Source organism: Capra hircus, chromosome 2 (genome assembly GCF_001704415.2).
Source record: "Capra hircus breed San Clemente chromosome 2, ASM170441v1, whole genome shotgun sequence".
Lineage (NCBI taxonomy): Eukaryota > Metazoa > Chordata > Mammalia > Artiodactyla > Bovidae > Capra > Capra hircus.
Window position 1 is genome coordinate 46,325,253 of NC_030809.1, and position 15,323 is coordinate 46,340,575.

Here is a 15,323-nt window from a genome sequence, read left to right on the forward strand (position 1 = left end):
TAAAACAGGGACAGTTACAATTACATTTTTCAACCATACATTTTAGTAGGTATTAAATTCAAATTCCAGCTCTGCCATTTAATTTGTGTTGCCATGTGTGGATCACTCAAACTTTACACTTTAATTTTCCTCTCTGTTAGATGGGGATAACAGCTATTTTATAGTACATAGTATCCTGAAGATTAATTATGTACTGCTCGTAGTAGATACTTATACAGTGTTTACCTTCAGTTCCGTTCAGTCGCTCAGTCGTGTCCGACTCTTTGGGACGCCATGAATTGCAGCACGCCAGGCCTCCCTGTCCACACCAACTCCCATAGTTCACCCAAACTCATGTCCATTGAGTTGGTGATACCATCCAGCCATCTCATCCTCTGTCGTCCCCTTCTCCTCCTGCCCTCAATCCCTCCCAGCATCAGAGTCTTTTCGGTGAGTCACCTCTTCACATGAAGCGGCCAAAGTCCTAGAGTTTCAGCTTTAGCATCAGTCCTACCAAAGAACACCCAGGACTCATCTCCTTTGAATGGACTGGTTGGATCTCCTTGCAGTCCAAGGGACTCTCAAGAGTCTTCTCCAACACCACAGTTCAAAAGCATCAATTCTTTGGCACTCAGCTTTCTTTACAGTCCAACTTTCACATCCATACACAACCACTGGAAAAACCATAGCCTTGACTAGATAGACCTTTGTTGGCAAAGTAATGTCTCTGCTTTTCAATATGCTCTCTAGGTTGGTCATAACTTTCCTTCCAAGGAGTAAGCGTCTTTTAATTTCATGGCTGCAATCACCATCTGCAGTGATTTTGGAGACAAAACAAATAGTCTGCCACTGTTTCCACTGTTTCCCCATCTATTTCCCAAGAAGTGATGGGACCAGATGCCATGATCTTAGTTTTCTAAATGTTGAGCTTTAAGCTAACTTTTTCACACTCCTCTTTTACTTTCATCAAGAGGCTTTTTAGTTCCCCTTCACTTTCTGCCGTAAGGGTGGTGTCATCTGCGTATCTGAGGTTATTGCTATTTCTTCCGGCAATCTTGATTCCAGCTTGTGCTTCTTCCAGCCCAGTATTTCTCATGATGTACTCTGCATAGAAGTTAAATAAGCAGGGTGACAATATACAGCCTTGACGTACTCCTTTTCCTATTTGGAACCCGTCTGTTGTTCCATGTCCAGTTCTAACTGTTGCTTCCTGACTTGCATATTTGTTTCTCAAGAGGCAGGTCAGGTGGTCTGGTATTCCCATCTCTTTGAGAATTTTCCACAGTTTCTTGTGATCCACACAGTCAAAGGCTTTGGCATAGTCAATAAAGCAGAAAGAGATGTTTTTCTGGAACTCTCTTGCTTTTTCCATGATGCAGTGGATGTTGGCAATTTGACCTCTGGTTCCTCTGCCTTTTCTAAATCCAGCTTGAACATCTGGAAGTTCACGATTCACATATTGCTAAAGCCTGGCTTGCAGAATTTTGAGCATTACTTTACTAGCATGTGAGATGAGTGCAATTGTGTGGTATTTTGAGCTTCTTTGGCATTGCCTTTCTTTGGGATTGGAATGAAAACTGACCTTTTCCAGTCCTGTGGCCACTGCTGAGTTTTCCAGATTTGCTGGCATATTGAGTGCAGCACTTTCACAGCCTCATCTTTCAGGATTTGAAATAGCTCAACTGGAATTCCATCACCTCCACTAGCTTTGTTCGTAGTGATGCTTTCTAAGGCCCACTTGACTTCACATTCCAGGATGTCTGGTTCTAGGTGAGTGATCACACCATTGTAATTATCTGGGTCATGAAGATCTTTGTACAGTTCTTCCATGTATTCTTGCCACCTCTTCTTAATATCTTCTGCTTCTGTTAGGTCCATACCATTTCTGTCCTTTATTGAGCCCATCTTTGCATGAAATATTCCCTTGGTATCTCTAATTTTCTTGAAGAGATCTCTAGTCTTTCCCATTCTGTTGTTTTCCTCTATTTCTTTGCATTGATCGCTGAGGAAGGCTTTCTTATCTCTCCTTGCTATTCTTTGGAACTCTGCATTCAGATGCATATATCGTTCCTTTTCTCCTGTGCTTTTTGCTTCTCTTCTTTTCACAGCTATTTGTAAGGCCTCCCCACACAGCCATCTTGCTTTTTTGCATTTCTTTTCCATAGGGATGGTCTTGATCCCGTCTCCTGTACAGTGTCACGAACCTCCGAACCTCCGTCCATAGTCATCAGGCTCTCTATCAGATCGAGTCCCTTAAATCTATTTCTCACTTCCATGTATAGTCATAAGGAATTTGATTTAAGTCATACCTGAATGGTCTAGTGGTTTTCCGTACTTTCTTCAATTTAAGTCTGAATTTGGCAATAAGGAGTTCATGATGTGAGCCACAGTCAGCTCCCGGTCTTGTTTTTGCTGACTGTATAGAGCTTCTCCATTTTTGGCTGCAAAGAATATAATCAGTCTGATTTCGGTGTTGACCATCTGGTGATGTCCATGTGTAGAGTCTTCTCTTGTTTTATTGGAAGAGGGTGTTTGCTATGACCAGTGCGTTCTGTTGGCAAAACGCTATTAGCCTTTGCCCTGCTTCATTCCGTATTCCAAGGCCACATTTGCCTGTTACCCCAGGTGTTTCTTGACTTCCTACTTTTGCGTTCCCGTCCCCTGTAATGAAAAGGACATCTTCTTTGGGTGTTAGTTCTAGAAGGTCTTGTAGGTCTTCATAGAACCGTTCAGCTTCAGCTTCTTCAGCGTTACTGCTTGGGGCATAGACTTATATTACTGTGATATTAAATGACTTGCCTTGGAGACGAACAGAGATCATTCTGTTCAGAGATCATGTACTGCTCATAGTAGATACTTATACAGTGCTTACTTTAGGACCTTATTACCTGTCTTTTTGAAATGAAAGAAATGAAACACAGGTTTAAGTATAGCTGGTAAGGGCATATGATGTTTTAAACATAGTTAGAATGATATCCAAACTTCCAGTTCAAAGATAAATAGGTCATAGGTGTATAAGGGCTTCCCTGGTGGCTCAGATGATAAAGCATCTGCCTGCAGTGCGGGAGACCCGGGTTCAATTCCTGGGTCAGGAATATCACCTGGAGAAGGAAATGGCAGTCCACTCCAGCACTCTTGCCTGGAAAGTCCCATGGATGGAGGAGCCTGGTAGGCTACAGTCCATGGGACCCGCAAAGAGTTGGACACGACTGAGCAACTTTACTTTTACTTTTTAGGTATGTAATGGACACATAGGGAACATAGTCAATAATATCGTAACAGAGTTCTGTGATGAGGGTTGGTAACTGGTTTTATTGCAGTGATCTTTTCATAATATATAAAAATATCTAATTGCTGACATAAACCTGAAACTAGTATAATATTGTATGTTAATTATAACTCAATTAAAAAAAATAAACATAGCTAGAATTAGTGACCTAAAGCCTAATCTGGCTCCGGAGTCTGTGCTCAGTATGTGTCCTGGGAATCCTTTAAGTGGATCTGTGGAGTTAAAACTATTTTTCATATTAATACTAAGTTAGTATTTGACTTCTTGTTCACTGTCATTCTCTGGTGAATATACCTTGAAGATTTCTAGCAATAGATTGGGTGCAGAGGCAAGTATAAGATTTGCAGAAATTGTAAAGCAGCACTATTCTTGTCACTATAGTTTTTGTTTTGGAAAAATAAAGTTTCTTTTAAAAATGTTATTTGTTAACATGTAATGGACTTATATAATAAATTAATTTAATGGGTTTGTGTAATAAACTTGAATTTAGTGAATTAATAAACTTGTAAAATGTAGGGGTGAACCTGTCAACTGAGACAAAAAATTGAGTCTAAACCACTACATTCTATTTCCTGTCATTAAATCAGGTTAAGTTCAGAAAGTAGCTAATACAGTGTTTATACTTAAAAGGCTTGCTGATAACTTTCTTTTTTCTCACTGTCAAGACACTTTATTTTCACATTTTTGAAATCAAGATTTATATTGTCTAAATATGCTTTTCAGCAGCCAGGCAAGTAAATTTTGAAATATAAGTAATCATTCATATTTGGTGTTTTGGGAATTTAGCTTTGTGTATTCATTTATTCAGTTATCATTTCAGTTGATTTAAGTAAAACCACATAGGGTTGAATTGTTAACTGAATTTTTGCCCCTAATTGTTACTTAAAATGTCTACAGAATATCACAGTATAATACAGTTTTACAGTAATAATTTTCTCAGCAGAAGATTGCCTGACACATGGCAGTTAATTCAAAGATGGCAATATTGCCAGATCTCTGTCTCTAATTTCACACCTGAGCAAGGTTAGTATGAATGACGCCTACATCTAGGAGAATATCTGGCTGTCAGAAGTTTCTAGATGATTTTGAAAGAGGCTCTTAGCTTCCATCTATATTTAATTTGGAAAAAAATAAAATTATTAAGCTTAGTTAAACAGAAAATACAGAAGATATTTCAGGATTTTTTATGACCAAAAATAAGTGTCATTGCAAAGCTGCTAAATAAATTGAGTTCATGAGCAGAGATAATTAAATCAGATGTTTGAGTGCCTGCTGTGTGCACACTTCCTGTCCTTGTGAAGTACAAATTCTAGTGGGAAAGCCAATAATAAGTAAATAATTGGAATATTGTATGTAAACTATGCCTCATTAAAAAAAAAAAAGATTATTTACAGATTTTGCTAAAATGATATGAAGGAAAGGACAGAGTGTTAAGGGTTGGAGGGAAGAGCATGTAGAGGCAGCCAATATAAAGAGAGTAGACACAGGGACTTCTATGAAGAGGTTAACATTGAACAGCCATATACCAAGAGCTAGGAGAGGGTGGCAAGTATAAAGAGACTAAAGGTGTCCAGAAATGTAAGGGATAATTTTTAAAAGCCTTGTGGGATTATGTGGATAAGCTTGTGCTCTTATCCTTTAGTTAAGCCTTTTGTTTCATTTTAATAAAGGGTTATTTCTTCTTTTCTACTTAAATTTGTTAATAAACTATTGTCTTAAAATTAGTATCATAAAATCAGGCAAGTATGGTGTTTTGGTTATAATTATTATTAACACCACTGTATTCTTCTGTCTAAAGTTAATTAACTTGCAGTCACATTAAAAAAAAACAGTATTGATAGAAACCAAAGTGATTTGACAGGGTAAATTTGTTTTTATGGGAGATATCATATAGAAATTTAACATGATAAATTTAACTTGGATGTAATGCTTTGTTTTAAACTGAATCCTAACTGGTTGTTAGGATTACTTGGGGAACTTTTTCAAACTGTGTATTCTGGGCCCTGTATCAGTTAGGGCTTCCAGTGCAGTATATATCAGATTAAAGTTTTGTGTTTCTTTCAAAAAATAATATTTGATTTTCTTTTTAATTTTAAAAGCTGTTGATGTTTTTTGTAAAAAATTTGAAAAATTTTTGATTAATTGTAGTTGCTTTTTGTTGTCTTTTTCTATAGTCATTGTAGTCAAAGTATAGATATTTCCTAAAACATAGAAATAAATCATAATTTAAGTAATTTTCAGTATTTTAAATATTTATCTAGAAACTTGTTCATTTTAATTTTTTTTAAGTATTTGTGTGTATGTAGCAGTAGCTAGTTTGACATGATGAAAAAGAATCACAGTTGAAGCAAGAAACTATAAACTGTTGACCCTTGAACACTGGTTTGAACTCAGCAAATCCACTTGTACTCAGATTTTTTCAGTAAATAGATGCAGTGCTACACAGTACATGGTTGGTTGAATCTGCTGATAGGGAGGGCCAGCTGTGGGAATTGAGTAGCCTTGGATTTTGGTATCCACAGTGGATCTGGAACCAACCAACAGAGAAGATTTTACTTAAGAATCAACTTAATTTGAATGTGTTGATCTGTATGAAGAAAACAATTTATACAGGCATGAAAAAGAAGATTTTTAATAAAGAGCAGTGCTATGCTTCTGTATTGGATGACTCAGTGATGTGAGGATGTCATTTGAAATTGTAAATTTAATTCCTATGAGGATGGAGTATAGAAAAGAAACTTATCAGTAGAAGTCTAATATTTCACTGGAAGAATAAAGCAGGCAATAATAATGAAATACATTTTTAGGAAAGAATTAATATGGGACTTGTATTATTATAAAGTGTTAGTCATTCAGTCATGTCCAACTCTTTGTGACCCCATAAACTGTATAAAGTGCATTATAAAGCCACAGTAATTAAAATATAGTTCTGGTATAAAATTGGGAATAATAGCTCATAAATAGTTCCAAATATATGTGGGACTTTTTGTTGTTGTTCAGTCTCTGAGTCGTGTCCGACTCTTTGTGACCCCAGGGACTGTAGCACGCCAGGCTTCCCTGTCCTTCACTATCTCCGTCGTCTGCTCAAACTCATGTTCATTAACTTGGTGATACCATAAGGGTATGGGAAATTTCCTAAGATACCATTATTAAAGATACCATTATTAAATATAAAATAATTGATCATTCCTTGATTTAATATCATCCAGTATTAAGTAATAAGTCATACAGTAAGTCATGTTTAACCTTTTCCAGTTATGTTAAGCTCTTTTTTAATGTTTGAATCAGAATCCAAATAAGATTTATATTTTGGTTATTGATTGTTTTTAACATCCCTTTTAGTCCACTCATTTTCCTCTTGCAGTTTATTTGAATAAATCGTCAGCCTATCTTAAAAGCATTTGCTACTTGAAAACAAGGAGCATTTCTTACTCCTTTTTGTATTCCTTGTTATAGTGCATTATATATGGATATTTAGGGAATGTTGGGGGGATTAGAAAATCCAGTTTCTTTTTTTTAGATAGAAATTTATTATGAAATGTGACACATTCAAGAAATATTGTCTTTTTCATTTCAGTTACTTTGGAGACATTTCCCTCCCTGCTCAAGGAATTTCTTTTTTCTTTTGATTACCCTTTTGAATCATAAATTAAAAACCTAAAACCTTTTGTTGTCTGCCTCACTTAAAAAATAATACATATGTATTTTTACTTTTTTGTAACTCAGAGTTACACAGAATATCCTCAGTTAATCCTTCCCTTAGAGGTAAATACTAAATAATTTATATATTTTTCCTCCCAGCTTTTTACATTTATATAATTTTTGATAGAATTATAACTTATATACTATTATACAACTTGCTTTCTCTACCTGGACATTTTTCCATTTTAGAAAATATAAATCTGCCTTCTTCAATGGCCTTATTTTGTATAGTGTGTATATATGTATATGTTTATCATCATTTTGCTGTACCTATATGACCCTTGATTTCTAACTTTTTTACCTTTGTAAAAATCTGTCCCATTGTGTATCCTATTATGTATAACTTATTCCAGTTGTATATTTAGTAAAAGCAGGGCTTCCCTTGTAGCTCAGTCGGTAAAGAATTTGCTTGTAATGCAGGAGACCTGGGTTCGATTCCTGGGTTGGAACATCCCCTGGAGAAGGAAATGGCAACCCACTCCAGTATTCTTGTCTGGAAAATCCCATGGACACAGGAGCCTGGCAGGTTACAGTCTATGGGGTCGCAAGAGTCTGACACGACTGAGCGACTAAGCACACACACTAGGCATGGACTGTACCTTTGTCTTGGGTAATGTGCAGTTTGATTTTACTTTGTAAACTAGCTTTTGTTACTTTTTACTTTGGAATATAGTTGTTGGGGAAAATATAAAAGCATTAGGAAATTAGGTTTCAAACGTATCATTAAAGATAGAACTTCTTTATAAACAGTTTTGTTTTAATTGAACACTAGTCTGAAACTGGGGCTTGCCCAGTGGCTCAGCAGTAAAGAATCTGCCTGCGATGCAGGAGCTGCAGGAGACACAGGTTCGATCCCTGGGTCAAGTGGGTCCCCTGCAGCGAGTGGGGCAAGGCAACCCACTCGAGTATTCTTGCCTGGAGAATTCCATGGACAGAGGAGTCTGGCAGGCTTCAGTCCATGGGTCGCAAAGAGTCAGACATGACTGAAGCTACTTCCAGGAAGGCAGTCTAAAAGTAAGCCTCCTTATCTAAAATATGCACTAGATGAGTTTCTCCTTAAATGAAAGGCACACATCATTTACTTTGATAGTTTCTGTAAGTAACGCTGTCCTCAAATTCAGTGCTTTTTTTTCTTTCTTTCTTTTTTTCTTCCAGAAAAGAGGAATAGAAGGTAGAAGAAGATGCTGGGATCTGAACGTGGTGTTGTGGAAGAATGGTTATCAGAATTCAAGGTAAATTGCATTGAGGATGAGAATGTGTCATATGATTCTGTATGTTGTAATTCAGTGTATATATTCATGTATATGTTCATGGAGAAACTGAAACAAAAATTATAAAGTGGGAATGGCAAAATATAAAATAACTTGTTTCTGTAATTGCACCTCTTTAAAAAGACACGAATGTGAATAATTGCAAAAGACCCTGATGCTGGGAAAGATTGAGGGCAAGAGGAGAAGAGAGCAACAGAGATGGTTGGATGACTTTACCAACTCAGTGGACATGAGTTTGAACAAATCTGGGAGATAGGGAAGGACAGGGAAGCCTTCTGTGCTGCAGTACATGGGGTCACAAAGAGTCAGACATGACTTAGTGACTCAACAACAACAACAAATGTGAATTATGGCCAGAAGATAATATGTAAAAATGAATCTAGTTGTTAGGATTGATAAGGTGATATATTCAATAAAAGAAGGGAAGCCTCCAAGCTTTAATAAGACATGGAAATCAAATTTGTGCCTTATGTTTTTATTTCCTGTGATTAAAAATCACTCATTAATTTTACTAAAAACTGTATAATTTGTTAACACTATAGATATAAGTGTTTTGTGAAAATAAAATACAGGAATTGAAATATATCCTATGCTGTTTTTTTTTTTAAAGACTAAAGTGACTTATTTCAGCAAAGCTTGTATAATACGTGATTTCTAATCATTTCTCCTGGTTGACTAGTTAGAAGAATTGTATAACATCCTAATTTATTTGTTTTATTAGCTCATGATTATTTCATGTTATTTACTTTTCTTAGTTGACTCTTATTTTTGAGAAGGACTCATATAAATTTAAGTTTTTGACTTCTCAAATATTAAGTTCACTTTAAGTTTCCTTTGATGTTTCTTTTAGGCATTACCTGACACTCAGATCACCAATTATGCGGCAACTTTACACCGGAAAAAAACACTGGTACCAGCTCTGTATAAAGTTATTCAAGACTCAAATAATGAGGTAGGACAGTTTATAAGAAAAATGATTTTATTGTACTATATAAGAAATACGTGTACTAAAACACATATATGTAAGTTTTGTAGTTTTCCTTTTTTTTGTTTAATCCTTCCAGTGGGACTGGAAAACTTTCTTTCTGCTTTTTTTCATTCTGATAGTTGCTTTGGCTTTCCCCATGACCTCCCTCTCCATATTTTTTAATGTTTTGACTAAATTTGTTACGGTTGAGGATAGTACATTTTGATTCTTGGTTTGAGTGACCACCATCTTAGGAGAGTATTTATTTAATTTAAAACTTTACTCTGTTTCCTGTTTTGGAATGTTTCCTTTCCTGGAATCTAAATTTTAGCTATACACGGTTTGAGATTTATTGAAGTATGGTTTGCAGTCCTTCTATTGACAGTATAGAACTCTGTGTAATCACTCTAATCAGAGAATTCAGTCAAACTGGTAGTGTGAAATGATGCTGCTAGTAAATTTAGCTTGAAAATGACCAGAGAAAGCCTAAATAATCACAGTCAATAAACTTAGAGTAAGAGTTTGCTGTTGTTTAGCCTTGTGCTAGAAGGGGAAAAAAGTGCAGCTATTGACTCTGTATGTTAACTTATGCAAAATACACACATTATCTTTCCATTAACATAATAGTATGACATACAGTTTTATCACCACTGGATTCATGTATGCTTTAAAATGAAATGAAAGGAACACACAGGAAAGTAGCTTCTTATCTTCCCAGATACATCCTCCAAGAGTGCCTCTGCTGTGTACTGGAGTGAGTTTGAAGAAGTTCAGGTAATCATCTCCTAACCAGCAGCTTAACTTAAAGTGCATCTTCATTTTTGTCCTATCACTAAAAGCTTGCTTATTGACCTCTTTCTTTCCTATCTCCTAAACTTGGATTGGCTCTCAGTTGGGCTTGCATCTGTTGCTATTTGTAGCAGCAACCGCAGGACTCATTTGCTTCTTTTTCTCTTGCCGTGTATTTTTGAATGTTTTGTAACTTTAGGGATGGTAATGGACACATATGCATACCTTGGTCAGGAGTTTTCAGAATTCTGTGTGAATATTAAATGTATGTATTCCCTTGTTTTGTCTTAACATTAAGCTTTGCTTATTAAAATATATTTGTTTCATGCTTTCTTTTTAAATTGTAAGTTCTTCATGGGCAGGGGTTATATATTTTTATATCTGTTTATATATATATATGTTAATTCCCTATAATGTAGTATTTTATCACTAGTAAATATTGATTAGAAGAATAGTGAAATACATGGAGAGAATTCCTTGGCCGAGTTCTAACCACTGGACTGCCAGGAAATTCCTATGGAAGTTTAATATTCCATATCATGGCTAACCTGTACTATAACTCGTTTAATCCCTAGACCAACGTGTTACTTTTTCTGCTTTCCCTCCTTCCAGATCCCTTACTTACTGCAGCAGTTCTGCTTCTTCGACTTCCAGAAAACCATTGACCCTACTGCTTCTTTATGATTTAATTATTCTTCTGCCTCCCTGCAAATGTCTCATGTCCCTCTTTTCTTAGCTACATTTTCGTGGTCCATCATTACAATCATTCCCTTGCACACATTCTCAGCTCCTTTGCTTCTCATTCCCTTAATTCATATTCTTTGGGCAAAATCTCAACACTAGATAAAATCCACCCATCCATCTACGTCCCATCCATCTCAACGTACCTGGAGAAAACAGTTTTTGTTGACTTTCTCCACTTAAATGCAGGACTGAAAATTAAAAATGAGCATATAATATTTCATTTTACACTTACCCACTGTTCATTTTATTCCTTCCTTTTCCTCACACTTACCATCCTTCCTCATTTTCAGTTTGCTTTCTGTGTCCTTATAAAAGAAGGAAATAGTTGGAAACTATTTTCCTACTCAAATCTGCCACTCTGCCAGCATCTCTAGTCAAACTCTCCTGCTATTTCTGCTGTTCAGTGGGTGAAGTGTCTCAGATTGTATCAAAAACTATCTCTTCCACTTAGGCCTGGATCTCATCTTCTCTAACCACCTCAAAGATTGCTCCTGCAATTGTCTGCTCTTTTTCTTCTGTTGTTGATTTTTTTTTTCCTTTCTTGATGAAAAGAATATGATAAACAACAATATTCTATTTTTTAAAAACCTTTGATTTGCCTCCTATTTTATTACCTACACCATTTTTCTGTTCTCCTTCCCAGTGAACTTTATAATATTGCTATTCAGCCTCTGCCTACTTGTGCTCATTTCCTCTCCTCATATTTTTTCATTACCCACTCATATTTGGATTCAGTCTCCATTATTCCGCCCAAACTGCTGTCAATGCATTCATCATATGGCATGCCTGTTAGTAATTATCATGTCAAAATTATTTGCTAAGTTTGAGGGAAGTGTAAGTTATTCTTAACATCTTTTGCTGTAGGTGATAGCACCATTTAAGTATAAGTGTTAGTTGCTCAGTAGTGTCTGACTCTTTGCAACCCCATGGACTGTAGCCCACCAGGCTCCTCTGTCCATGGAATTCTCCAGGAAAGAATACTGGGGTGGGTTGTCATCCCCTTCTCCAGGGTATCTTTCTAACCCATGGATTGAACCTGCATCTCCTATATTGGCAAGAGGATTCTTTACCATCTGAGCCACCAGGGAAGCCCCATCTACCTATATTTCTGTCTATTTACTTATTTATATACTGTGCCACATGGCATGTGGGATCTTAGATCCCCAACCACGGATTAAACCCAGGCCCTTGGCAGTGAAAGCAGAGAGTCCTAACCATGGGGACTGCCAGGGAAGCACCTTTCCCTTTTTCAAACTCTGTGAGGAGGTCATTTCTGATACTGAGAAACTGAGAACATGATGGCATGATACATATGCTTGGAATTAAAGACTTTAACAGTACATTGGCAAGTTTTTAATAGTCTTATTTTGCAGTGGTATCTGATGAAAATTTACTTGATTGCCAGTCACTTCCCCACCCTCCTTTAAACAACAAAAGTACTAATTTTGGTTAATCTATATTTCTTTGCAGTGCTTATTAAAATACAGTCTCTACATGCTAAAGTACTTGCTACTGAGGATAGGAAATAAGGTCTTTATAACATAGACAAATCATAATAGTACCACAGCCAATGACATTTAGAGAAGGCAATTTTAGAGTCTTACTAAAGAGGAAAGTAGGTTTAAAACATGGACATATATTTTTAATACATAAATTTATGAAGACAACAATGTTTAATTCCCCTAAAGAGCTGAATGTTGTCAGTACTTTAAAAAGTTACCAGCAGTTGGCCATTTTCAAAAGTTCATTACTTCATTATTGGTACTACATAGACTATACTGCTTGAAATTAAGCAATCGTCGTCACCTCTTCCTCCACCTCCTTTCTGGTATAAGAAGAGTTGTATAGTGAAAACATCATCTGTGTCAAAATATCTGAATTCTGGTATCTTTCTCCACCACTAATTTCTGTGACCTTGGACAAATTGTCTGACTGGTCTAGACTTCAGTGTAAGGGGAGAGTTGGCATGTTTTTTAAGATTTTAAATCCTATGATAGTGATTTCATATAAAGCATTTGGTGGTTAGTAGACTAGAAAGTGTAAATTTTTTCTGGCTTTAGAGTTCTTAAGTTAAGCTTAAGTCATCTAAATAATATTAACTGTACAATCAATATAGGATTTGTTGACTTGAATTTACTATTGTGAAAGTAATGACTTTATTCTGAAGTGTTAGATTATTAGAAACATATCTACATTCAAGCAGTTACAAGGGTGTGTATGTATTATCATTTAGAATAGAAGTGTATAAACTATTGAATTATTCCTTTTTTAAAGCTACTGTTACATTATTATATGTAAAATAGATAACTAATATGGACTTACTGTATAACACAGGGAACCCTACTCAATAATTCTGTAATGACCAATATGAGAAAAGAATCTAAAAAAGAGTGGATATTTTGTTAAAATGTCTAATTTGAAGAATGTCTCTCATGACAACCATTAACAGTGAATACTCCTCCTTTAGTATGTTAAATGATACCTTTGACCTAGTCTAGTAATTTTTTTCCCCTATTACACCTAAGCTCATCCTTTAGTCAGTCACTCAGTCGTGTCAGTCAGTCATGTCTGACTCTTTGTGACCCCATGGACTATAGCCCACCTGGTGGAGTCGGTAGCCACTCCCTTCTCCAGAGGATCTTCCCAACCCAGGGATCGGGTCTCCCACACTGCAGGCAGATTGTTTACCTTCTGAGCCACCAAGGAAGCCAAAGCTCATCCCTTAGGTCTGTCAAACTTTAACAAATTTATTTAAATACAATTCTGTGAGCACTACTGAGGGCCAAGATCATATGTTTCATCCTTCTTAAACCACGAAGCTACTTCCTGCATCTTACAGTTTGAATGATGTAGGCCCTCTCTAAATTTTAGATGATTAATAAATACAAGAAAAGGATTCAGCAAAATAAAAAGAGTGTATGTATATGTGTAACTGATTCACTGTGCTGTATACCTGAAACTAACACACCTTGTAAATCAGATATACTCCGATAAAATTTTTTTAAAAAACAAAAAGCTGGTGTTAAATTTTAATTTAAGCATTATTTTATAGTTTCCTCTCTGTTTTATCTGCATTTTAAGATCATAGGCAGTTTTCTATAGTCTAGCAGTTTTGTGAAGTTATTCTAGCAACACCATTCTAAATTAACAGTATAAGTTTAGGAGGAAGGAAGAGGTTTATATAAACTGCTCATTTTCTTCTTAAGATTATAAAATTCCTTATATCGTATTTTGTGATATTATACGAAAATTATCAGGTTCAACATTGGAAAGGCTATTTCTGTATACTTCCTCCTTTTCAAAGTCTTTCCAATAAATACAATTAGCAAGACTTAAGTCAGTCTTAAAATATAAAAGTAATCTATTTTACTTATATGTCTTTAAATGAAAAGGTCAGTTTTCATTCCAATCCCAAAGAAAGCCAATGCCAAATAATGCTCAAACTACTGCACAGTTATACTCATCTCACACGCTAGAAAAGTAATGCTCAAAATTCTCCAAGCTAGGCTTCAGTAATATATGAACCGCGAACTTCCAGATGTTCAAGCTGGTTTTAGGAAAGGCAGAGGAACCAGAGATCAAATTGCTAACATCCGCTGGATCATGGAAAAAGCAAGAAAGTTCCAGAAAAACATCTATTTCTGCTTTATTGACTATGCCAAAGCCTTTGACTGTGTGGGTCACAATAAACTGTGGAAAATTCTTCAAGAGATGGGAATACCAGGCCACCTGACCTGCCTCTTGAGAAACCTGTATGCAGGTCAGGAAGCAACAGTTAGAACTGGACATGGAACAACAGACTGGTTCCAAATAGGAAAAGGAGTACATCAAGGCTGTATACTGTCACCTTGCTTATTTAGCTTCTATGCAGAGTACATCATGAGAAATGCTGGGCTGGAGGAAGCACAAGCTGGAATCAAGATTGCCAGGAGAAATAGCAATAACCTCAGATATGCAGATGACACCACCCTTATGGCAGAAAGTGAAGAAGAACTAAAGAGCCTCGTGATGAAAGTGAAAGAAAGAGGGGAGTGAAAAAATTGACTTAAAGCTCAACATTTAGAAAACTAAGATCATGGCATCAGGTCCCATCACTTCATGGTGAATAGATGGAGAAACAGTGGAAACAGACTTTATTTTGGGGGCTCCAAAATCACTGGAGATGATGACTGCAGCTATGAAATTAAAAGATGCTTACTCCTTAGAAGGAAAGTTATGACCAACCTAGTCAGCATATTAAAAAGCAGAGACATTACTTTGCCGACAAAGGTCCGTCTAGTCAAGGCTATGGTTTTTCCAGTAGTCATGTATGGATGTGAGAGTTGGACTATAAAGGAAGCTGAGTGCAGAAGAATTGATGCTTTTGAACTGTGGTGTTGGAGAAGACTCTTGAGAGTCCCTTGGACTACAAGGAGATCCAACCAGCCCATCCTAAAGGAGATCAGTCCTGGGTGTTCATTGGAAGGACTGTTGTTGAAGCTGAAACTCCAGTACTTTGGCCACCTGATTCGAAGACCTGACTCATTTGAAAAGACCCTGATGCTGGGAAAGATTGAGGACAGGAGGAAAAGGGGATGAGAGA

General features: G+C 36.3%; 1 protein-coding gene across 5 annotated transcripts in view; it reads left to right on the forward strand.

Annotated features, from left to right (window-relative positions):
• The window catches only part of FAM126B (family with sequence similarity 126 member B), a 69,609-nt gene that overhangs the window by 19,963 nt on the left and 34,323 nt on the right, over positions 1-15,323 (forward strand). For 4 of the 5 annotated variants that reach the window (XM_005676358.3, XM_018060965.1, XM_013971062.2 and 1 more), the window contains 2 exons: positions 8,126-8,202; positions 9,092-9,193. In XM_005676358.3, coding sequence (XP_005676415.2) covers positions 8,152-8,202; positions 9,092-9,193 — 153 coding nt within the window. In that variant the 5' untranslated portion in view covers positions 8,126-8,151. Of the gene's footprint in view, positions 1-8,125; positions 8,203-9,091; positions 9,194-9,926; positions 9,983-15,323 lie in introns of all 5 variants that reach the window. The other variant, XM_018060973.1, reaches the window with a different exon arrangement.